The sequence below is a fragment of the Artemia franciscana genome, chromosome 3, assembly GCF_032884065.1.
Source record: "Artemia franciscana chromosome 3, ASM3288406v1, whole genome shotgun sequence".
In the NCBI taxonomy this organism is placed as follows: Eukaryota; Metazoa; Arthropoda; class Branchiopoda; order Anostraca; family Artemiidae; genus Artemia; species Artemia franciscana.
The window spans coordinates 55899750-55927022 of NC_088865.1; the positions used below are offsets into that span (position 1 = coordinate 55899750).

Consider the following 27273-nt stretch of genomic DNA (forward strand, 5'->3'; position numbering starts at 1 on the left):
CTTGGCTCTCCGCGCATAAATAATTAAAACGAAATTTGCATATTAATTTTTTGGGCTAAATGGGTTTTTCATAGTTATAATTGGAAGATTTTGAGAAAAAAGGAGCGAGAGAGGAGGCCTAGTTGCCCTCCAATTTTTTGATTACATAAAAAGGTAACTATAACTTTTAATTTTTTACTAACGTTTTCATAAGTAAAAAATATACGTAACTTACGAATTAACTTACGTAGCGAACTTCTATATTCGTATGTTTTATTGCGTATATGAGGGGGCTCACCCCTCTTCGATACCTCGGTCTTTACACTAAAGCTTAAATTTTGTCCCAATTCCTTAAGAATGACCCCTGAATCACAAAGGCCGTAGAATAAATAGTTGAAATTGCTAAAAATAATTTAGCGTAAAGAGCGAGGTATTACTTGGAGGTAAACCCCTCATATGCGTAATAATTTCTGTTCGTTTTAAGTATTAATGCTGCTCCTCACTTTCAGTAGAAAAAACTGTTCATATTTATTTTTTCTTTGTTTTTTTTAATAATGCTAGAAAATCCTGCGCCTCCTCCCTTGAAAGCCTCTTCCTCAATGAGAAGTTTCTCCATCTAAAGATCCTCCCTCGTAAACCCCCCCCCAACTCCCCCCCTCCCAACCAAAAACTTCACATGAAAACGTCTGTACACTTCCCAGTAACCATTACTATATGTAAACACAGGTCAAAGTTTGTAACTTGCAGCCCCTCCCATGGGGACTGCGGGGGAGTAATTCATCCCCAAAGACATAGCTATTAGGTTTTTCGACTATGGTGAATAAAATGGCTATCTCAGAATTTTGATCCGGTGACTTTAGGGAAAAAATGAACGTGGGAGGGGGCCTAGGTGCCCTCCATTTTTTTGGTCACTTAAAAGGGCACTAGAACTTTTAATTTCCGTTAGAATGAGCCCTTTCGCGAAATTCTAGGACCACTGAATTGATACGATCACCCCTGGGAAAAAAGAAACAAAACAAAAACAAATAAACACGCATCCGTGATTTGTCTTCTGGCAAAAAATGCGAAATTCCACATTTTTGTTGATAAGGGCTTGAGACTTCTACAATAAGGTTCTCTGATACGCTGAATCTGATGGTGTGATTTTCGTTAAGATCGTATGACTTTTAGGGGGTATTTCCCCCTATTTTCTGAAATGAGGCAAATTTTCTCAGGCTCGCAACTTTTGACGGGTAAGACTAATCTTGATGAAATTTATATATTTTAAATCAGCATTAAAATGCAATTCTTTTGATGTAACTATTTGCATCAAAATTCCATTTTTTAGATTTTTGGTTACTATTGAGCCGGGTCGCTCCTTACTACAGTTTGTTACCACGAACTGTTTGACAAAAAGTTAACTTTTTAGGTTTCAAAACCCCTCTTTCCTTACAAAGATCCAATGATCCTTCATTCTCGTGACAGCTGTATTGTGACTATTCAATCTCGTATTGATGTTATGAATACATTCTACATAATAACTGTTCAACATGAATAGATTGCAAATACATTTAGACAGTGTTGTCACTGTCAGCTGCCAGCAACGCCTGTGACACTTTAAGGGTATATATATAGTTTTTAGAAGCTATAGGATCTTTAGCTACTTTGGAATCTTCAATTAATATGTTTTAGCAAAAGTGAATTCAACACTTTTAGTTTTGGTTACTTTCATGCAACACTTCATTATTAAAAAATTGTTTAGCTTAATCAAATTTGTTCAGAGGAAAAAGCCCTCAGTAGGATTATTCTCTGTTTTTAGATGGTTCTATTTTGGATTTCTGGCTCGATTGTTTAACAGTCTTGGTTACAGAAAATCCATTCAGAGCTACATGGCTCCCTAATAAAATTCAAAAATTCCGGTTCCCTTAGGCTCATGTAGATACAACTATGAATTGTGTAGGGTATATGATTATTAACATTGACAACCAAAACAGGCAGCAGAAACCAATCACAGGAATATATTACAAGTACAAGAAGGACGAAGGTTGGAGTACGAAAATGTAGCTTTGGTAATGATTTTTTTTTTTTTTTTTTTTTTTTACATAGACTAAATTCCAATACTACTTGCTAGTTTCTATATTACTATTATAGAAAATGTCATGGCACTTCATCTTTTACATTAACAATAAGCAATAAGCACAATAACAGATCATTGTTTTGCGAAGGGATGAAATTATAATTTTTTTTTAACTTAATCTGACAGTTTCCCTAATTTATTCTCTTGTCCTAAATTTCATAATCGTAAAAGGCAAATTCAATTTCCGAAATTGTAGAGGTTCAGAAGCTTTTCTTCTAAAGAAATGAGCATCTCAGTATGACATTTGTACTTTACTTTCAAGGTAATGAGTCAACTGTTTTTTCTTTATAAAATTCATATTTATGAACTAACTGATTAAGCTTTTCTGTTTTAAGATTTCGTGAACAATACAGCATTTGCCAAGACGATGATGATTGTTTAAACGATCCTTGTGACAAATATGGAGACAAAAATGCAGTATGTAACGACTTCTATGGCTACTTTACATGTAACTGCTCAACTGAATTTATTTATGCCAATGATGATGGATGTGTTCGTAAGCAACATTTTTTATAAAAACTTAGTTTTTTCCTTATATTTTATTTGGTCTAAGAAAGCTAAAAAAAATAGTAAAATTTATGTCAACTGTGCTCCAAAACATAGTTTTTGAGCTTTAGAGACATCCTGCGGTGTATGGCTTAAGGAATATCCTAGCCAGAATACGCTTATTAAAAAAACAAAAAAACAAAACAAAAAAAAACAAAAAAAAACACCATGACTACAAATGCAATTGTCACTGGGTAAAATTGATTCAACTTAAAGTTTGATCTTGATTTTAAAAGTTTTGCATGTATCAATGGACCATCTTAAGCCCTGTTCTTGATTATTTCATTTGTTATGGATTGACACTCCATCGTAATAATTTTTTGAGTCATAAATATAAAGTCAGTATGACGAAATATCCCATAGAATGATCCTATGGATGTTAAATATTGTTCATAAGGAGGCATCACTAAGTCTTGAAGACTTCGTTGTGACTAAGTGGTGCCTTAGATTGTCGAAAGATTTTAATAAGTTAAAGGATCAAGAACTTTCTAGTGTCTTGCTGCTAAACAGAAGCTGATTAATAACTCATCCTCGTAGATAAGTAACAAAAAAATTAATCACATTATTATTGCTTTACTTCTTGAAGGGTTAAATTAAAAAGATAACTTTCTTGAAAACATTACAGAATGCAACAAATACAGTCAATTGACATTTGTATTTCATTTATCGAACGTGTTCCAAACCAATTTGGTAGTAAAACTTTATTTTCGAATACAGTGACTAAATTCGCTATGCACTAGATACACTTGTGTCCGACAAAGAAAAATATGTTTTAAAAATATTTAAGAAAACAGGAATTATCGCACTAGTCGACAAAGTTCTGAGAATATTTTCGCGCGATCATGTAGTCTCTCAATTGAACATTGTTAGGGGTTATTTATTCTTTAGTAGCTACCCCATTAAACTTATCGAGAATATTATTAATAGAAAATTGAAAAGGGTTAAAAATAACTAAGTTATTAACTCACCTCCTTTTTTTTATCTTATTCCTACAAGCACAAAAAAAATGTTTAACCATTTTGTTATTTATCCCGATACTCAGTGACAGACTTGAAAACAACTTTAGAGCCATTATCTCTCTATTTTTCTACAAAATGAACCATTGTTTGCCGAAGCTTGCCGGATATCTTTATAGCTTCGTTCATGAAGATGAAGTTGGGGTGTGTGTATTGCACATTTGATCGGGAGGTCATCGGGAGTTTTCTTTTCAGTTCATCAAAGCTAACCATCTAGGCATCAGACCACTTTCAGGTTGCCAAAAAATCTGTCTAAAGGGGCAATGAGGCTTGCACCGTATCTTAATGTTTTGGTATGACTGTATGTGTCATGGCGTCATCGGTAAACTTATACAGACAGCTCACTAGACAATTTCTTATGTCATTCGCTTAAAGGCTGAAAAGCATAGGTCCAAATATACTACCTTCGGATACGCCTACTTTCCTTGGATGTTAGAAAGAAGTAAACCCATCAAGGAAAACCAGCAGTGAACAATCTGAGGGAAAGCCCTCAATAACCTTTAACAGCGATTCTGTAACACTGCATGGGCAAAGTTACTTCAGTTGGATACGATTCCATAATCTACTGAAAGTCTTAGCAATGCTTTATAACAATTATCTGATGTTGTAATCTATTACCAGAAGTTCGAACTACACCTCGTGTCCAGAATTCATTTACTCAAATATAAATGATCACAAAACATACAAAAATGCATAAGCCCCTCCCACTGAAAGGTTAAATAGCCAGAAAAATAGATAAGAAAGGAAAATATATAAAATAAATCGTAATGTGAGCACCAGCATGTATTTTAATAATAACTTTGAGGCCACGCATCGTGAACTACCAAACCACAATGCTTGCATCTTCCAAATATTATGAATCTCACCACCACAGGCCAATTCCCAGCCAGCTGCTCATTCTTCATGATACTAAAATATAAAAATAATGATTAAATTACACCAAAAATACCAAAAAAATTACATCGACATTGTGCTAATGAATATAAGGTTTATATATCTATATACATAAATATAGATTGTTATATATCTATATAAATATAGATATTACGAAATTTAAATTTTTATTTTAACCCCGTAAGCTAAACTCTTCTGGACTAATAACCAACACAATCTCTTTAAGGTCCCAAACGGACCTTAAACGGGCCCTTTTTTCCCCGAGAAGGCCAGATTCATTTTACACTAGGAAAAAAATTACCAGAAAAGATAAGAAGCTTTATTTTGAAACGTTCAATACAAGATAATATATTTTAAACCACGACAAAACACGCTCAAAAACAAATGTCAGGTTCAGTCATAGACCAGACTCATTTTTAACCAAAGTATTTATGGTGCTATTATCTGCGAAAGCCACCAGAACATTGTCAGATCTAAACTCATACCTTTGTCGGGCTATTAAGCATTCAAAAGTTGAGCGCTTTTGGTAATATCCATATTGGTAGTCTCCTAAAGGGTCATTTGACTCCTAGTACTGAAAAAGTAAATGTCTGAAAAAGTTTCGTAATATTTCCAAATGTAGGAAGGGATGGTAAATGGAATGGGAAGGGATAGGAAGGGAGGAAGGGATCAGCCCAAACTTATTGGATCGGCATTTGGCTTAGGTGTGGGAATATTATATGTAGATTTACATACCAGACATTTGTAGAAGGTTCCAAATGAAAGATATATCTCATCGAAAATGATGAAAAGAACCAACTAAAAATAACCCTTGCGTTTTCAAATATTTTTTTTACTATGTTCCTTACGATTAATATTTGACCAATGTGGTTTTAGATTTTTCTTTAATTCTGTTAAAAATATACAAATCACATCTATCAGTTTACTTTTTTACGAAATTGCAATATGAAATTCTTTCTCCCTCTTTCTTTATGATTTAATCTAAACTTGAGCACACAGTTTATATTACACTTAAACAGCTCGAAGTTAAGTTAGGCACACAGTTTGAAGGCCTATTTAGACAGGAAAATAGGTTTCGAAACTTCAACACATGTTTTTTGGGACCACAGGATACATAAAAACACCTCCTTTGTAACAAAATCTCATTAATGTTTGCTTTATCATAGTTTATTTGCTTTATTATTGTTTACTGTACTGAGGGTAAAGTTTTCAGCTTCAGAGGAGTTTTCTTCGTAGAGATTGTCCTCCCTTAACAACTCCATCACCCAAAGTTCTCCCATCTATTGAGCTAAGTATTTTCTAAAAAAAAACACAAGAGCTAAGAGCTCATATGGCACTTGTGACGAGGCAAGAAGAGCTAAGAGCCAAGAGCTCATATGCTACGAGCTCTAAAAAATTCTAAGAATCAATAGATTGATTTATAAGGAAATTCAGAGACTTAATGCCGGTCAGGATTTAAAATAAGAGGATTGAGTCAAAATGTCCTTCTAAATATCAAAATTCATTAAGATCCGATCACCCACCCGTAAGTTATAAATACATCATTTTTTCTAATTTTTCCTTTCCCTTTAGCCCCCCAGATGGTCGCATTTGGGAAAACGACTTTATCAAGTCAATTTGTGCAGCTCCCTGACACGCCTACTAATTTTCATTATCCTAGCACGCCCAAAAGCACCAAACTCACCAAAGCACCGAACCCCACCCCCGACTCCCCCAAAGCGAGTGAATCCATTACGGTTACTTCAATCACGTATCTACGATATTTGTTTATTTTATCCACCAAGCTTCATCCCGATTCCTCCACTCCAAGCGTTTTCCAAGAATTACCACTCCAACCCCCCCCCCCCCAATGTCAACAGATCTGGTCGGGATTTGAAATAAAAGCTTTTAGACATGAATTCCTTCTAAATATCAAATTTCATTAAGATCTGGTCACCCGTTTTTAAGTTAAAAATACCTCAATTTTTTCCATTTTTTCCAAATTAACACCCCCCCCCAGCTCCTCCAGAGAGAACGTATCATTTAAATTGCGTCAATCACGTATCTAGAAATTGTGCTTATTCTTCCCATCAACTTTCATCCTGATCTCTCCACTCTATGCGTTTTCCAAGATTTCTGTTTCCCTTCTCCAACCCCTATGTCCCCGGATCCAATTTGAGTCAAAAATGGAGCATCTGAGACATAGGATCCTTCTATATATATCAAGTTTCATTAAGATCCGATCACCTATTCGTAAGATAAAAATACCCCAATTTTCACGTTTTCCGAGAATTCCTGTTTCCCCCTCCAGCTCCCCCCAATGTCACAGAATCTGATCAGAATTTAAAATTAGAGCTTTAAAGCACAATATCCTTCTTAATATCAAATTTCATTAAGATCTTGTGACCCGTTCGTAAGTTACAAATACCTCATTTTTCAGAATTACCCCCCCCCCCCCAACTCCACCAAAGAGAGCAGATCCAGTCCGGTTATGTCAGTCACATATGTTAGACAGGTTTTCTATTTCTTCCAAATTAACCATTTCTTCCATTTTAATATTTTATGTGCGGAGAGCCGAAATCAAACATGCATTAATTCAAAAACTTTCAGAAATTAAATAAAAAAACTAGTTTTTTTAACTGAAAGTAAGGAGCGACATTAAAACTTAAAACGAACAGAAATTACTCCGTATATAATATGAGTTTTCCCCTTCGCAATCCCTCGCTTTTTCGCTACTACTAATGCTACACCAGTCATCACTATTATTTCTGCCACTACTACTACTGCTAGCACACTATTCCATTTAAAATTTTGAGGGGAAATTTAAACTTAATTAAAAGACACTATGTGCATGCACATTCTACAAAGAGCGTATTTCAAGAATGGATTTGGGTATTAAGTTGGAACTGTCTGAGAGTGCTTAAATGGCGAGATCATTTGACCAAACGAAAAAACGTGAACGCTATTACTAATAGTAATGCCAGTGCTACATTTAATAATGTTACTACTACTTCAAAAACTACCTTTATTTCAGCTGCCTGAAATGCTAAGAACATTAAGATGAAATTTGAAGAATTATATGAATAAAATGGTTATCAAATTGAAATATCAGTAATTTCATAGCAACGGCTAATTGTATTAAGTTGTAGCTTCCAGGACTTGTTGAGAGGGATGTTCAACTACGCTGTTGAAATAGCCAAAAGACAATATTTGCGTCATAATGCTACGACTTCTACTCATACTGTTACAACTGCTAATATTATTACTCCTTCTACTTTTACTACTGCCAATACAGCTAAGGCTATTACTATTAATTCTAGTACTAATAATAATTCTACTGTTAGTATGGTGTATGTTAGAACGGTTAGTATGGTAGTGCTAGTATGGTGAGAATTACATCGAATCGTAAACAAAATCTGCAGTTGGAAGAAAAGAGTCCCAGAAGAATACAAATCCTGTAAAATGTCAAGGATAAACTGTGAAATCTGTGGAGGATTCTGTGAAGGATAAACAAGAAGAAAGAGTTTATTTTCTTTATTCGACAGATTTTCTTAATTTATTTGAAATTACTGCTTTGCAACCTCATGTCTTAAAATTAAGTAAATAAACGATAATTACACAAACGAATCGTAGGAGAATCGTAACCCCTTCTGGAAAACAGGATTGTTTCCTGGTGTTAAAAGTTTTGCTGTTCCTTTCCAAAGTTACTTAAATAAAACTTATTGTTAGTTAAAATTTAGTGTATTTTTAACTGAAAATTAAATTTTACATAGAATCTGAGGAAGGCTGCCAACCCTCACTATGCAAATATTTCAGTTTCCTCGTATAACTATTTTCTTCGTGATAGTTTTTCAAGAGCTGGGACTCATCTGGGTTTATTCATAACATATGATATTTAAGCATATTTTGGAGATATGAAGAAGTTGGCTATACATTTAAGTACCGCTAACTAAATTTCAACTTTGTTTAATATGGTTTCCAAATGTTTCAATGTTCCAAAAATATTTAATCATGTTTTTTCTTTTAGTATTAATAATTTTAGCCCTTCTCCTGTTTCTGAGCTGTACCACCCTTAGATATCCATAATGTGAATCAGTCTAAAAATATCGTTCCAGAGAAGGAGAAATAGGTGGTAAATCCCCTGTCCATGATGATTTGTAATATTTATCATGCAAAACCTTGCATTGGAACCAGAAAATGTACTTCTTCAGGCTTTAGATCGAACCCCCCCCCACCCAATGGAAGATATACTAATATCTTACCTAATAGTTAATGATCAGTTTTGCTCTGCCATATATCTTTAAGTGAAGCTGCTTAAACAGCCAAATATTGCTGATCAACTTGAATAAAACTGTTAGCACTTTAGAAGAAACAGTTCCTAGACAAGTAGTTTGGCTTCTCAAGCCAGGAGACACGAACAACGGCTAGAAAACATTTAACCATCTAAAACTTACTACTTCATAGTATTTTGTGCAAGTTGTTGCTATTGACAAAAAATTTTTGAGGGAAAAAAAATTCAAGAAAAATTAAGTGAACTCTCTGTTGAGTGAATAGTACACTTAGCTTGTTTTATTGTATTAATATCAGCAGAGAACCGACAGTCGAAAAGTTCAGCTTTTTTAGCTAAAAAAAGAATTATACTCGCAATTTTTCTCTTGATATCTTTGATGTCAGAATATCTAATCTAATCCTTTTAGCCAATTTTATTAATAATAAATTTATTTCAGCTAATCCCATTGAGATTGCTGATCCATGCTCATCAAACCCGTGTGATTCGGACAAAAGCAAGTGCGTAAAAGCACTGAATAAAGAAGGCTACGAATGCAAGTGTTTCTTTCCCTTTGTAAGAAGAGCCAATGGAAGTTGTTCTAGAATTCAGCCTGGCAAAGACAAAGTGTATAACATCACCATTCCTCTAACATCACTCACAAATTGGACAGAGGATTTATCAGATCCTAACTCTCTCGCCTTCTTAAAGCTGAAAAAGGATGCCGAAAAATTTGTAAGATAACACAGGTTTTTTACTATTCAAATCATTAATGTCTGTCATTTTTATTCTTTCTTAGTCTAGTGGTGGTGATTAGGGTGGGGGTAATACATTTATATCCCCTCCTCCTGATGCAGGAGAAAGGGACATAATATAAATTGTGTGGTATGTCTGATATTTTATTATAGTGGGGCATATTGCAACTTGAAATAATTCAGTGGGCTGCTGAGCCTATTAAATTTCAAGAAAATGGGCAAATAAGAATACAATTAAAAACCATTAATCTTATCTTTGGAAATAGTAACAAATTACGCACACATAGGCGGTACGAAAGCTGATATAATTCCTATTTGTAATTTAATTCAAATTATGGTTTAAAACACCAAGTAATAAATATAAATTAGAAATGTCGAAACAAACGTAATTCGTCTAATGAAAGAACATTTATTTTGCCAATGATACGTAGATCCTTCTGTTCTGTTTTAAGAGTCTTTTCACAGGACACAAGAAAACAGAATAATAGAGAGCACCTAGAGAATGAAGATAATAGCTGTAACACAAATCCAAAGATATATACAGCATTAGTGTATGTTAAATTAATGTGGTTTAGTAGGGTTCAGTAAGGATGATTTGGTGTGATTTAGTGTAATTTAGCGAAATGTTTTAAATTTATTTTCATTTTTTTATTTTAAAAATACCGGAAATTTGTGTTACTTCTTGGTCTCTAGAAGGTGTCTTTTGCCAATTCAAATTCATTTTCAGAAATTTCAGTCTTTTCACCACTAAGGCTTAAAAATTTAATTTTTAATCTTAATTTTAAATTAAGTAAACTACTTATTTACGATCACAATAGTTAAACATGTGTTAAAATTGATTAAGCCTTGATAAAAGACAGTTACCGAAATGGAAAGAACCTATTCTTTAAGAGCCTTTTTGAGCAGCAAAAAGCAGACAGAAGAACAGAGAACATGAAACAAGAATCAAGTATTTAGAGAATAAAGATAAAAGAGGAAGGAAAACTAATTCCAGATATTCTAAATTGTATAATTGGTCAAAATAAATGCAAAGATCCCACAAAATGAGTAAAGAGAAAATACAATGGCTAATAACATTGTGTTTCATTTTACACTTACAAATTTCTTCTAATGTGCAGTTTTTTAGAGTAATACTATTTTTTTTTACTGAAATCGGAAGCTTTTTTTATTCCACTATCTGCTTATTTTTTCCTTTCTTTCGTTCGGTCATTTTTTTTTCTTTTTTTTACTCTCTGTATAACTCAGAAAGACCATCAAGCTATATAAGTCCTTATTTAATTTTCAACTACTTCTTGGCTACTTTACTTTCAGTGCATATTTAAAATGATTTAATATACATCTTTGCATCTTTAAGAGGTTAAAAGGTAATCCTGACCCAATGAATGAGACATGTGCCTTTTATTCTTTATAAAACTTTTCCCCCATTGCATTATATTGAAGAGTTTGTCACAAAACTTGGGAACTTGGAAAAGACTAAAAACTGCATGCCCCCCCTTAAAAAGTTTTAGGTGAAAGAAGGACAACTGGCTTCCTGCGGTGCCCCTTTTAGCCCTAGAACAACCCCTTATGGTGTCTTATATAAATTTTAACGCAAAGATTTTACTTAGAATTGTTGGAAGGTCTACTCAGTAAGTTATTGAGCTCGACAAAATCCCTTACTCCAGTATTAACCATGTATGGGTTGTAATAAAAAATGGCGGCCATATTTAGTCTTGGCTGTTTTGTCTATTTAAAAATATTAGGGATTATTCGGTAGGTCAAGATGTCCAATATTTTTCCGAGGGTATACTTCTTAAATGACAAGTTTACCTGATTAAATCAAAAGTTGTCATGGGGCTCCAAATTTCAAATATATTATCTGGAAGTTTTTGGTAATGCTTAGGGATTAACTTGAGACTTTCAGGGCGATTTCAGGGAAGAAGGGAGGGGCACGGACATATAATTTTTATTTAAGGAAGAGGAGGCCAAGCCTTATCAGTGATGAAGTTTTTTTTGCTCTGTGAAAATTGTGTCACATTCAAGTAAAACTATATGCAATATAAGCCCATGTGGAGCTTAACGTATTTTACGATGAAGTAGCAAGGTAAATTATGCGTACACTCTTGACCAATATAGCTTATATCCGAACCATGAGAATTGCTGATGAAACCAAGCTTCAGTTACTTCTTAGAGTAACTGAATTTAAGAAGTAATTGTATATAGGAATATGCTAATCGGCCACTAGCACTTTAATTTCACACAGAAAACAATATATACTCCAGCCTCATTTATGTGCAATTCTGGTTTGTTTACTTTAAATTCTACTAGTTAATTTTGTTCTGTAAGACGAATATCTTGTGTTCAACAATTAACTCAGTTATTTGATTTGTATGGAACGGTAGAGTCTACGAAGAACCCACCAGATGAGTCGGTTGGACCAGGGCTAAAAGTTCTAACTGGTCACCCATAAATCTTTGGTAATTGCAATTTCATTTTTTCATTATCTGTAATAAAATGCCTTTTTTCAACCCATTTTACTAATAATAAGTCTTTCAAAAGGATGTTTTAATGAACACATATACAGTATGAATATTTTAACTAGTTTTGATTTTGTAAAATCATTTGCTTTCTGCAAATTTAAATAAGAAAAAAACTATATCCGGTTTTGACGAAGTATATACCTTGCAGATCAAAGCAGTATTCAAAGACGCTGTTGGTCAAATTCAAGGGTTTTCCAAAGGGCCCGCAGCGACAGGGCGATTTTTCCCCTCAATTCCATCACCTTATAGACAGCAAAGATCACAGAAGACATATGCATTTGTTGGTAAGGTTAAATCGATTTTCTTCATGTGCAGAAAGACCATGAACACTTATTTTTTTTTTAATTGGCACATATTGAACTCTGAGCAAACATTGAACTCGAAATGGCAATAGTAAGATAACATCTTAAGTAATCTGCTCAATTAAAAAACGCCCTCAGTAAGTTCCTAGGCTATCTGATTCCTCCATTTATTATTTAAATTAGACGTCTAGTGCCACGTGAGGTGTTGCAGCAATTTTGATCCATGAGTAAAGGAGGTTTTAAGGGGAGGGACAGAGGAATACTTGCCCCTGGCGCAGAAATCTTAGGAATGAAAACTTTCAAATAAATGATATAACGCTTATAACCATTTTGTCATTTTAATTTTATTAAATCAATTATTTGGTAATAAGTACTCTTTAAGAAAATTGAATCCAAAATTTTCATTTTTCCTATATCTGCATCACATTTCTATAAAAATAAAAGTAATTTAATTACTTTAACAAATTTAATTACTGAATTTAATTAATTTTAGAATGTTAAAAATAAGAAACAATCTATAGGGACGAGACAATAAATTCTGCAGAGGCTAAAGTATCAGATTTAAATGAATGAAAACTATGTTATAACTAAAAAAATTTTAGAATTTGGCCTAAAAACTTTTGTTCGTGGTAACAAACTGCAAGTCAGGAGATACCCGGCTCAATAGTAGCCAAAACTCTAAAAAACAAAATTTTTATACCAATAGATGTATATAACGAATTGAAGTTTCATGCTGATTTCAAAGGTTACGGGCCTGAGAAATTAGCCTGATTTTTGAAAAAAGGGAGAAACGCCCCTTAAAATTCATAGAATGTTGATAAAAATCACACCACAAGAATCAGAGTATCATGGAACCCTGCTGCAGAGGTTTCAAGCACCTGTCTAAAAAATGTGAAATTTGTTTTTTTTTTGCCAGAAGAATGATCACGGATGCGTCTTTATTTGTTTGCTATTTTTGTTGTTTTTTTTCCAGGGCTGACCGTATCACCCCATTTTTTCCTCTAGGTCATCTGATCAAAATTTTGAGATAGTATTTTGTTCAGCATAATTGAAAGGCCAAATAACTATGCCATTGTTAATATTATGGCCCTCCCAAAGCCCCTAAGGAAATGTATTAAAAATGAAAATTTGCCCATGTTTATGCATACCGTTTGTTATTGGGAAGTATGCATACATTTTTCAGGGGAGGGAGTGGAATTATCTGCTTTTCATATTTTCCACGGGAATAATTTTCCATGGAGAGGGAAGTTTCCTGGGATTTAATTTTTCAGGAGAAATTTTAAACTGGGGGAATTTGCCTGAATTCCTATACAAATTCTTCTTATGCCTTGTTTTCTCATTGCCGACTCAATTTTACGCGTGAAGATGTTAAGGGTAATGGTCCGGGGCAAATTTTCACCAGGATTGAATTGTCTAGAGAATAAATTCTTGGAGAGGAGGGATTTTTCTGTGGAGGAGTAGCCAGATGTTTGAAAAAAAAGATCAGGAATTAAATAAAAAAAACAAGTGTTTTCCAACTGAAAGTAAGGATCAACTGTATAACTTAAAACAATCAGAAATTATTATGTATATGAGGGGGTTATTCCTCCAAACCACCTCACTCTTTACGCTAAAGTTTGAATGCAGTCCCAATTCTTTTTTGAACGACTTCTGAAATAACTATGTTTTTGTAATTAGAACAATAAGAAGCTTTTTTTTAAAGAATTAAAAGGCTTTAGCGTAAAGAGCGAGGTGGTTTGGAGGAGTAACCATCTCATATACGTAGTAATTACTGCTCGTTTCATGTTTTAATGTTGCTCCTTACTTTTAGCTGAAACAACTTGTCTTTTTATTTAATTATTGGTAAGGTCAATGTGTAAATAGAAAACTTCTGGAGTAAGTTCGGTGTGAACGAAACAATCGTCACACACTAATCCGAATTGTTTTAGTTTTTACAGATATTTATAATTTATGCTCTACTACTGAAATTAACGAACGTCCTTGAAACAGTTCATGGAGTAAACTTTTCATTATTAGTCCACGAATTATTCACGGATATAGAAGTGTGTATCTCTTTTTGATTACGTTTCATGGCATAGGCTGTCCAAAAAATGAATATCAAAACTTAAAATTATGGTAAAAATCCAAAATATTGGAACTTTTGTTTCAAAATGAGGTTGTTCGTATTATTTCCCTAGCCTTTATTAGAGATACCGAAATTTTTCAGAGGTTTTTGACAAAATAATATGAAAGCACATCAGCGTTGAAAGTTATTTGATTTATAAAAGGTGAACTTCGAGGCTAAGGGATTTGACTTGGACAAAAAGCATGAAATTTGCAAAATAAAAACTTTAAAATAGAAAAAATCACAGAGACATTTTTTTCTGGAAAACAAATTTGAACTCTAGTTATTATTAAATAAAAAAAAAGAGTAAGGAGCCACAATAAAACTTTAAACGAACAGAAACTATTCCGTATATGAAAGAGGTTGTCCCCTCCTCAACGCCTCGCTCTTTCCGCTAAAGTTTGACTCCTTCTCACAGCTCTACTTTTTAAAACAATAAAAAATTTTAGCATAAAGAGCGAGGCGTTGAGGAGAGGACAAAAAAATTTACCCTGTATTCTCTGAAACATCTTTTGACAAAAAAATATACGCTGTTAAATCTTTTAATCAGCATTTTCAAAATACCATTATCTGATATTTGCAGCAAGTTTGTAGAATTTAATTTGTTTTTTTAGTTAGTTTAGACGTTTTGTTTACATTTTATATCGAAGCAAACAGTAAATGGAAACTTTTAACTTTTGGTAACGTATCAAACAGTTCGTGGTAACGAACTGTTAGTAAGGAGGGACTTGGATCAATAGTAACCGAAACTCTAAAAACTGGAATTTTGATATCAATAGATGCATCAAAGGAATCAATTCCAAAATATGAGATTCGTCTAGTTTGGTGGTAACCATCAAACGTTATGAGCTTGAGAATATTTGCATAATTTTTGAAATAAGATGAAAACCCGTCCTAAAATTCACGGAAATCTGAATGAAAATCACACCATCAGATTCAGTGTACCCGACAACCATACTGTAGAAGTTTCAAGCTCCTATATTCACAAATGTGGAATTTTCCTGAAGACCGACCATGGATACGTGTATATTTTTTCCAGGGGCGCTCGTATTAAAATAATGGTCCTATAAGATCGGGAGGCGGCTCATGTGGACGGAAATTGAAAGTTCTAGTGTCTAAGTTCTAAGTTCTAGTCTAAGGCTTGTTTTTTTGTTTGAAATGATAAATGATTAGAGTTAATCCCAGGGTAAATAAAGTTTTCCTTTACATTTATATGAACTACGTAATTAACTTTTTAGATTAAATCGGCATAGTCTGAAAAAGATCTTCAAGTCAAGTTCATCTTAGAATAGAAAATTTTTGTTCACCTCAATTTTTAATGTAGATCTTTACTTTCATTCACGATTTTTTTTTTGCCAGAGCATATTCAAGATATTATTGAGGCTACCCCTTCCCCCCCCCATAAACCTCCCACTCTTCGATGTTAAAATTATATATTGTCAGTATTAAATTGACTGGTAACGTCCCAGATTGGTGGAATATGATTTTGTCAGAGGATTAACACGATTTCTCTGGCACTTAGTTTCTTTTAAGTAGTAAAAAGTAACTAAAGGGATGGAAAGATTTTGACAGAAAATCAATGCCAAGAGCTTAGAATAAACTTTTCTTAAAATAAGAACGAACTTAGAATGAACTTTTGAAAATAAGCTCAATTTTTCATTTAAAGGAAGAGCTGTGAAAGTAAAGTATCAAATGCATTTAATAAAAATAAATGGTTCTTTATGTGTCTTTACGCTCCCCCCAAATCCAAAAAGATGGAGCGTGCCCCTCCTCAATAATAGCTGATGCTTATTTATTTAACTTTGTAAATATTTTGTCAAACCTCAAATTAATCAACATAGTCAAATGAATTTTTAAACTAAACTGTTTATACCGCCCATTTATTATCAATCAAGGACATATTTCTTTAAGAATATTTAGCCATCGCGCAATTACACCTATCTCTGTACTTTACCATCACAGCAGGAGCAAGTTAAACATAAAGATTTGACTCTTTCTCTTAACTGTAGTTTGACTCTTTCTCTTAACTGTACTTTTTAAAACAGTAAAAAACTTTAGCGTAAAGAGCGGGGCGTTGAGGAGGAAAAGCCCCTTTCATATACGGAGTGATTTCTGTTCATTTTAAGTTTTAATGTCGCTCCTTACTTTCATTTAAAAAACTTGTTTTTTTGTTTAATTTCTGGACGTTTTTGAATTAATACATGTTTTGATCTTGGCTCTCCACGCATAAATAATTAAAACAAAATTTTCAAATTAATTTTTTTTTTTGGCTAAATGGCTTTTTCATAGTTTTAATCGGAAGATTTTGAGAAAAAAGGAGCGAAGGAGGAGGTCTAGTTGCCCTCCAGTTTTTTGATTACTTAAAAAGGCAACTATAGCTTATAATTTTTTACGAACGTTTTCATAAGTAAAAAATATACGTAACTTACGAAATTAACTTACGTAGCGAACTTCTGTATTCGTACGTTTTTATTGCGTATATGAGGGGGCTCACCCCTCATCGATACCTCGCTCTTTACACTAAAGCTTAAATTGTGTCCCAATTCCTTAAGAATGACCCCTGAATCACAAAGGTCGTAGAATAAGTAGTTGTAATTACTAAAAATACTTTAGCGTTAAGAGCGAGGTATTACGAGGAGGTAAACCCCTCATATGCGTTATAATGTCTATTTGTTTTCAGTTTTAATGCTGCTCCTCACTTTCAGTAGAAAAAAAAAACTTTTCATATTAATTTCTTCATTGTTTTTTTTAAATAATGCTAGAAAATCCTTCGCCCCTCCATTGAAAGTCCCTTCTCCCATGAAAAATTCCTCCATGGAAAGATCCTCCCACGTAACCCCTCTCCTCAACTCCTCCCCCCCCCCCCAACCGAAAAATCCCCCTGAAAACGTCTGTATACTTCCCAGTAACCATTACTATATGTAAACACAGGTCAAAGTTTGTAACTTGCAGCCCCTCCCACGGGGACTGCGGTGGAGTAAGTCGTCCCCAAAGACACAGTTATTAGGTTTTTCAACTGTGGTGAATAAAATGGCTATCTCAGAATTTTGATCCGGTGACTTTTTGGAAAAAATGAGCGTGGGAGGGGACTAGATGCCCTCCAATTGTTTGGTTACTTAAAAATGGCACTAGAGCTTTTAATTTCCGTTATAATGAGCCCTCTCACGACATTCTTGGACCACTGAGTCGATACGATCACCCCTGGAAAAAAACAACAACAAAAAAACAAATAAACACGCATCCATGATTTGTCCTCTGGTAAAAAATGCGAAATTCCACATTTTTGTAGATAGGGGCTTGAAACTTCTACAATAGGGTTCTCTAATACGTTGAATCTGATGGTGTGATTTCCGTTAATGTCATATGACGTTTAGGGGGTGTTTCTCCCTATTTTCTAAAATGAGACAAATTTTCTCAGGCTCGTAACTTTTGATGGGTATAACTAATCTTGATGAAACTTATATATTTAAAATCAGCATTAAAATGCGATTCTTTTGATGTAACTATTGGTATCAAAATTCCATTTTTTAGAGTTTCGGTTACTATTGAGCCGGGTCACTCCTTACTACGAACTGTTTGATAGCGCATAGTATGGTTGCTTTGTGGCCGAAGCTATAATTGGGTTATGTGGAAGTGATGTTTTTCGGGTTTTATACTTCTTTGTCTTGTCTAATTTTAGTACCGTATTTTTAAATTATAATATTTCACAGCACTGGTCAACTGAGGGTATTAATTTTATTTTCTTGAAAGACATAATGTACGATAATTTTGTACTGTAATTGTACGACTGTAATTTCGATTTTCGTGTTCACTAATGTAAATTATTTTATTTAAGAGCTATCAGGGTTCGACGACAGCGACTGTATAGACTGTGATGACTCTCACGAATGTATATCTGAAAGAGGTCCAATATACATTAATTTCGATTTATTCGAGTACTTTTAGTTAATTATTATATTACATTTAATACCTTATTATATTATATTACCTTATTATAATATATTATACTATTATATGGTATTATATTATTATATTACATTTAATACATAATTAATTATCGATTACATTTAATTCGTTTTTTGTGTTCACTAATGTAAATTATTGTATTTACGAGACGAGCTATCAGTGTTCGATGACAGCAACTGTACAGACTCTGATGACTCTCATAATTTCGATTTATTCGATTACTTTTACTTAATTATTATATTACATTTGATACCTTATTATGTTATTTTATAGTATTATATTATTATATTACATTTATACATAATTAATTATCGATTACTTTTAATTTCTATTTATGTGTTAACTAATGTAAATTATTGCATTTAAGAGCTATCAGTGTTCGACGACAGCGATTGTACAGACTGTGATGACTCTTATGATTTCGATTTATTCGATTACTTTTACTTAATTGTTATATTACATTTGATACCTTATTATGTTATTATATAGTATTATATTATTATATTACATTTATACATAATTAATTATCGATTACTTTTAATTTCTATTTATGTGTTCACTAATGTAAATTATTGCATTTAAGAGCTATCAGTGTTCGACGACAGCGATTGTACAGACTGTGATGACTCTCATGAATGTATATCTGAAAGAGGTTCAAAGAAGTGTATATGCAAACCTGGTATGGAACAAGTAGGACTCAATGGAAATATTGCAATTTGTGAAGGTAATTAAGGTCGCAAAGATTGAAAGAATCTTATAAGCAGTAATTTTTACAATTTCTATCTACAACTATCGGTTGTTATATGTTACCTGAACTGTTTGCTATATTCAATTTTGGGTTATATAGTTGTTAAAGAGATAATAATAATTATTATAATAGGTATAGGTAAATTTATTTTATTGATATATTATGTTTTATAATAATTACAAAACATTAATAGCAATATAAAAGTAATTATAAAAAATTAATAGTGAGGAAAATTACATTGTCGTTTCTTCCAATCAATTGTCTCGTGATTCAAAAAAAAAATTGAAACAGAGCAAAAAAAGAAACTTATTAAGTGTCTTAATAATCCATGTTTTAACTTCTTTATAGGATTAAGCAGAAGAAAAAGTTTCTTTACATATTAAATTCAAAAACAAACAGAAAATTTACCGATTATGAGGTGGGTTTTCATTCAATTCAGAATTAAAATTGGAAACTTTAAATTTTGTAAATAATTGTTCAAGGGCTCCTTGTGTGAGGAATTAGTTTATTTTGTAATATTCTAAAAAAAGATCATGCTCTAACATAAATAATGAGTTTGCAATTTGAATTTTGGTTCTGTTAACAAGCGTCTCTTTTTACCCTACTTTTTGTTCAATGGCTCTCTTAAGTGTGAAGGAGCCTACAACTCAATCCTTCAACATCGTTTTTTTACGTTCAAATCCGACATTCGTAAAATAAGGCCTTTGTGTATGAGAATAGACATGAAAAAACGCACTCCAGATGATTATTTGGAGTAAGGAAAGGGTTCTGATATACCAAAATTTATTTATATGGGCATTATACCCTGTTTTACCTGGGTACATAAGATCATGCCCGGGAAAATTGCCGTTTGGGTGACGGCAAGAAATTAAACAATGTCAAGAAACAGGAAAATGATCAATATTTCTATTTAAATTTCAGTGAAAACAAATATCCTTATAGCAATTCCCCTTGTGCCTTCTCGAATAATTTTATGGTGACATTCTTATTTCCCCATCTCTCCACATTTTCTGAAGAGGCATGGGGAAACTAGTGATAACAGATATAAAGATTCTTAAAAAAGAAATTTTGGTAACGACATAAACATAAAGAGAATGGACTTCTTATAATTTGACAAATTAATGGAATCTGTTAGTTTCTGAATTTACCCACAAAAATATTCCAGCATGAGAAAATATGCATCCTTCACACCTACAAATTATCCTAAGATAGAACACTCAATTGAATTTTGGAAATCAGGAGAGTCAGTCGAAGAGATTTAATGCCCCAATCTGCAAAAATATGGGTATATACATATATGTATAATATTTATATATATATATATATATATATATATATATATATATATATATATATATATATATATATATATATATATATATATATATATATATATATATATATATATATATATATATATATATATATATATATATATATATATATATATATATATATATATATATATCTTTTTTAGAAAGATAATTGTAGATGCGTATTTATTTGTTTGTTAACTTTCCCCTAGAGGCGATCAAACCAATTATCCTAGAATATCATAAAAAGGCTCATTAAAAGGAAATCATAAGTTCTGTTTAGGTTTCTAAGTAGAAAAACAGATACTACGCCAGCAACGTGATTTTCTTTGCCATTTTGAGCTAAAAAAAAAACGACAATTTTTACCCTGCGGATGCCAAAAAGCCATCGAATGAAAATTCTGGGATGACCAATCGATACCAAAATTACGAAAAACTTTGGATTGGGCTTTTTTGGTCTCAGAGAAAGTAATGCTGTGGGTGATGCAATTCATTCCTAAGAATGAACACACTCCATACAAAATAAACGGCTAACATAGACATTTTCAAGGTAGTGTAATAGCCCTGCTGAAGTAAAGAGTGATTTGGCTTCAATCTGTCGTTCATTTTTTTTTTTTTTTCTAGGCCACAAAAACCTCCTAGCATCATCATTTTGTTTGAAATCGAATGTTTTTGTACCCTTTTACGGGTCAAAAGAAATTAAGGGGAAAACCACTCACCGCCCACACGATTTTTACCTGCTTTACCACGTCAGCACCCAAATATCCGATCAAATTTTCAGTGTTATTGTCTAAAAAATATCTAAAAGAGTAAATAGCTCTGCCTTTGAGGTTGAAATGACCCCTCACAGCCCCTAGGGTAAGGGATATAAATTATGCAAGTCACTTATTGTTAATGCATTGGTTCCGTCATAGCCAGCGCAATAGCACTGCTTAAGCAAAGTGAGATGAAACACCAGTGCATTATTTTTTACCCAGGATACTTTGTATGGAATGAGTTGGGGCAGAAACTTTGGAGGGGGCACATTCAAGTGGCTCCGAATAAAAGTGGTTGAAATGCAACATCCCCTCTCCCATGCCTCTTTTTGTTACCTTTTTCCCAAAGACATCCTGATTAGAATTCTGAGACAGCCTCTGTGCTCAAACCAGTTTGAAAACTCCTTATCTTAACCCACCTGAGACTTTAAGTGAGTAAGCCTATTAGACTTAGGTCAATTGTTTGCCTCTGAGCCCAGGCAAATTCAATCCTCCGTTTTCGATATAAGTCCAGTGGACATTGTTCGTCATAAGTCAACTTATAAATCTTGATCATCCTCATTGTAATTCCAGTAGGCTCTCCCAGTAGGCAAAGTTCATATAATAAGAGCAGTCTCAGTTGCTCAAGTGTCTTCAACCTTAGTCCTGCCTTAGAGTGAATGGATGAGAGACAATTGTTCTACAAGTGAAATGACATCACTTTTAGACAATTCTGAAAAGGCTTATGCCAAGTTTGCCTCTCACTCGGACCATCTGTTTTTGCTTTTTCTCCAATTAGCCATGGCTCTTAATTTTTTATTAAGAGCCATGTCCACCCACCAACTTGATTTTAATTCAAAAATCTTCGAACCTATTCTCAGCCTTTGGCTAGTTATAAAGACTTGTTTAAACATTTTCGTGTCAAATTCAACTGCGGCTCAAAGCTTTTTAATGTCAGAAAGGGCGTTAGAAAAGGAGGCTTCACTTATTAACGCAGTCATTTTAAATAACGCAGTAAGACATGATTTAATAACGCAGTCATTCAAGCCAAATTTCTATTGAGTTCACCTGTATTTATGACGGTTTAGATGTGTCATTAATTACGTATGCCGACGATATCCTGTCTCTGAGTCGCCCTTTCTCTGATTGTGAAAGCACTTTCTCTAAGTTAAAACAAGAACATCAGCAGATTGGTTTAAGTTTTAATGTTGATAAAACTGTAGCTGCTGGTTTTAACCTCAAAGGATGCTCTGATAAATCTCTCTAACTTGCTAAAACTTCTATTCCCCTCCCTAAAAGCCTTATTTACCTGGTAATGGCTTGCCATCCAAAATCTTGAAAATAAGACAAGGATCGCTTATGCGTCGCTTGTCTCTAATGTTGCAAACCTTTGTCGTTTCTGTCTTTCTAAACTTTACAATAGTAAAACTGTGCCTCATCTTCTTGCTCTGTCTCCTATTTGGCAACTATTTCCTGCTCAAAAAAAACTTCTTCACTGAATTTGTTTTAAATTTGCTAAATTCCTTTTGCATATGCCCCCTTGGACCAGTAACTCTTTTTTATCCCAAAAATCTTTCCAGCTGAAATTATTGATAAAAGAGAGAAAGAGGTTAAACCCTTTTTCAAGTAAATTTAATCACGATTGATCTTATCAGTTCTTATGATTCTAAAATTGCTTACTATTGTTCAGTGTAAAAATTTTCGTTTTTCTTTTATCTTTTTTTCCTTATGTTGTACTTCATCATTTAGGGGCTCTACGCTCTTTTTTGTTTTGACCTAATTAATTCATGTTTTGGTACAAAATTAGTTCATGGATATATATATATATATATATATATATATATATATATATATATATATATAAATTAATTCATGGATATAAATATATATATATATATATATATATATATATATATATATATATATATATATATATATATATATATATATATATATATATATATATATATATATATATATATATATATATATATATATATATATATATATATATATATATATATATATATATATAAATATATATATATATATATATATATATATATATATATATATATATGCATATATATAAGAATCAAAACAAGCTCTTGCTTTGTTTCAGATGTGAATGAATGTAAGAACAGAAATCCTTGTGCTTTATATGGCGATTTTGAAAGCAAATGTATCAACCATGATGGCCGGTTTTTGAAATATCTCTGTGATTGCTCACCGGGATATAAGTTTGGGAGGGGCAGCTGCATTGGTAAGCTGTTTTTGTTGTTACGGCAATTCAGAGGCAACGCTATAGCATTGCCTATAGCAATGGGCATTATACTTCAATATTTTATTTTTTCATTTATTTATTTTTCTCCTCAGGGGCGCTTTTAATGGAAGCAGTGGTCGTATAAACCTCAGAAGAGGCTCATTCTATTGGAAATCAGAAGTATTAGTTACCTTTTTAACAGTCTTAAGTGATCAAAGGGCAACTGCCCGCATCTTGTGTTTTCGTTTCTCCAAATGCATTCAGTTGGTAAAAAAAAAAAGGTAAAGGATACGGCACTAGACTTTACAGTCCGTACCGGCGATGCTGATCTCTGTTTCTTGGCCCTTCAGCCAGGAAGTGCAATGGGGGGTTGGGGGCCGGCCACCCTGTGCTTTCGCACACCCTTCCTGTTTACCTTCCCCAAATTTCTCCAGTTACCCATTTAGAGCTGGGTCGACTCTGGCTAAGCTTACAAAGTCACGCCACCGACCCCCGTCCCAAACTGAAGAATTGGGTACACTGGGATTCGAACCCGCTTCCTCTCAGACAAGGGATCCCGAATCCAGCGCACCAACCCACTCGGCCAGGACAGCTCTATGCATTCAGTTGAATTTAGTAGATAGCTGATCCGTTCAAAATAATCCAAAGATCACATAAATTGGTACAACTCTCAAAAGCATTGGCGCAAGTGTTTGGGGGCATCGAAGGTCTTATGGAAAGGTTGATCATATAAACTCCAATGAGGGCTCATTTGGTTGGAAATTGAAAGTTCCAGCTTCATTTTATGACCCAAATTGAATGGAGTCCAACTAGCCTCCCACGCGTACTTTTTCTCCAAATGGATGAAATAAAAAATTTTAGATAGCCATTTTGTTCAAAATAATCCATGTCTCATATAACACCATCTCTGGGGTTAACACAACTACCCATAGCCTAAGGGCAAGGGCTATAAATTATATCCTAGGAGTATTTAAATCTGAAGTGAGAGGGGTGGTGGTATAAACTTTCGTGTAGGCTCATTTAATTGGAATTTGGAAGTTCTAATTTCATTTTTGAGAACAAAAGTTGATCAGGGGGTAACAACCCCCAATCGCCGTCTTTTCCCAAAATATATCTGATCAAAATTTTTAGATAGCCATTATATTTAAAATTGTCCAAGCCTTGCCTCCATGGTTGGTTTCAATGTTTTTATTGGTTTCTCCCCAGAGGCACTTCAAATGAAAGCAGTGTTCATATAAACTTCAGAGGGGCGCATTCACTTTGAGACCTGAAGTTCTATTGCCCATTTTAAGAGTCAAAATGCATGAGAGATCAACTAATTCTGATTTTGATTTACAATAGTAGTTCATTCTTCACATTCAAGGTTTTTATGGGAAATATGATCGTGTCAACTTTGAAGAAGGCTTATCCGACTGAGAATTAGAAGCTCAGGCTCATTTCTTCTAAAGTTAAGTCACCAGGCTTCAACCAGCTCTCACCCTCCCCCCTACTCCTTTTTTCCCCAAATGCATCTGATAAAAACTTTGAGATAGCCAATTTGTTCAAAATAGTCCAGATGTCAAATAACTATAGTTCCAGGTTTGATATCTCCACTCAAAGCCTTCCGCACAAAGGCCATAAGTTATACTAGTTGTCTATTGTTAAGATATAAAGTTTTTATGGGAGGGGTGGTCATATAGACTTCGGAGAAGGCTCATCCAATTTAAGTTTGAAATTTAGAGCTCTCTTGTTAAAAGTCAAGAGTGATTGAATTTAAACCACCCCCCCCCCTCCAATGTCCTTTTTCCCCAAATACTTCTGATCAAACTTCGAGATAGCCAATTTATCCAAAATAGTCTAAACGTCAAATAACTGTGGCTTCAGGTCTGATATCCCCCCCTTCGAATCTATCCGAAGTATGTCATATGCTGTGCTAGTTGCATCATATAATCGTTAACAAATAAAGTTCTTATGGAACTGGCGATCGTATAACCTTTTTAAGAGGCTCTTTCGATTGGAAATCGAAATTTCTTTTTCCCCTTGTAAGATATAAAACTGATTGACCTTATTCTATTGAAACTTCTAGTCTTTGTAAGAGTCAAAAGTGATCAAAGATTATCCCTACCCCCGGTCTTTCCCCTAAGGTGTCTAGTCAAAATTTCAAGCTGACAATGTTGCTCAAAATCATTCAAAGGCCAAATAATTATGCTCCACTGGCTGATTCCCTCCAGTCCCAGGGGCAGGGGTGGCGAGTTATGCATGTTCGTCATTGTTACTTTGATACTTTATTTAGTTCTATACTTGAATTTACTGATTTACGGGGCAACTTTAATTTACGGGGCATGAGCTGTAAGTTATACAAGCCTTCTTGTTGTTACTTTGATTCTTTTTGGTTTCGATACTTTTTTCGCTCTGATACTTTGCTACTTTTATATTGTTACTTTGATAGTTGTTTTGATACTTTGAAAAAACTTTAATGTTGAAAAAAAATTGATTTTGAAATAGGGAATTTTGAAAAACTTGAAACTTTGGCAATTAAAAACAAACAGAAATTCATTTTTATTGAAACAATAAATTAATTTTTAAACTTTCAGAAAAAGCAGCTTCTTAACGAAAAGAAAAGGACATATTAAACTTAAGATCAGCAGAAATAAAAACCTAGGATAATTGAAGCTCAAAACGACCAGAAATTACTACTAAAGAATAAATGGAATCCAAAACGAATAGAATTTAAATAAACAATCGTAGCGAGCAAACACACAACATGTGCTAATATAACGGAATAAATATATCTTACAACGAGTAAAACTTAAATTGAATATGCAAACGAAGTTTAAAAGGAAGATAAATCTTTTACTGTTAAAGAGTAAATGAAACCCAAGTCGTACAGAAATTAAATAAACAATCATAACAAACAAACATTCAACATGTACGAATATAAATGAATAAATACATCTTAGAACGAACAAAATTTAAATTGAATAAGCAAATCAAGCTTAAAACGAACTAAAATCGCTGCAAACAAAAGTTTGGCTACTGCTACCTTCACTGACTGTGAAAGCTTAAAGCCTATCAAATATCATAAATCAAAGATAAATACCGTGTTGAAGCCTAAAAGTAAAAGAATTTTTTAAAACTCATGTAGAATTGGTTCTGGTGGACGAGGGAGTATCTTTACAAGATAACATATATTCTTTGTCAATCCTGGAGTTTCAGACAAGGCAGCAACCGAACAATGTTGTTTCGTGAAGTACTTGCAGTCTTAACAGTGGTAGAATGTTACTACCTTCAATGAGGATAGATGCAGGAAAAATAAAGGATGTGTACACACAAATAGAGAAAACATCCTTAGGTATTCTCATTACACCTAGATTACATCACACTGTGTTACAACCAGCCTGTACCTGTCGTTTAAAAAAAAAGGTTTATCAGCACAAACCCATAAGTAAATTAAGGGAGAAGCCCCGTCTAAAGTTCTGTATGATGTGGTAAATTGTTTAATATAAAGATAAATATCAGGAGATCGGAAAAAATTTGAATTTAAGCCATTTGAGCCAACCTTCAAATAAGAATGTAACGCTTCAAGAATATATTTCTGAAATTAATTATTTGTCTTTGCAGGGCTAATAGCCAAAGCTTCGTATACGAACAGTAGAACTGTTTTGGCCCGGAGATACTTAGTGGTAATACTAAACAAATACGGTATTTTGCGATACAAATAGGTTTATCATTAAAGAAAACAGATACCGGGTAGACTGAGGATTGCACCGACGAAAAAACAGTCTCTTTGAAT

At 33.4% G+C, this 27273-nt stretch overlaps 1 protein-coding gene and 1 long non-coding RNA gene across 2 annotated transcripts in view; one reads left to right on the forward strand and one right to left on the reverse strand.

Moving 5' to 3' along the window:
• Positions 1-27273, forward strand: part of LOC136025439 (fibrillin-2-like) — a gene marked incomplete at its 5' end in the record, with an annotated part of 51994 nt that overhangs the window by 20488 nt on the left and 4233 nt on the right. Inside the window, 5 exon segments of the mRNA XM_065701468.1 lie at positions 2431-2591; positions 9258-9532; positions 12220-12355; positions 19027-19167; positions 23361-23501. Coding sequence (XP_065557540.1) covers positions 2431-2591; positions 9258-9532; positions 12220-12355; positions 19027-19167; positions 23361-23501 — 854 coding nt within the window.
• On the reverse strand, positions 4300-9028 carry LOC136025441 (uncharacterized). The gene is made up of 2 exons (XR_010617105.1): positions 8793-9028; positions 4300-4566 (listed from the first exon to the last, which is right to left on the reverse strand). It is a non-coding gene; the product is annotated as an uncharacterized LOC136025441 (long non-coding RNA).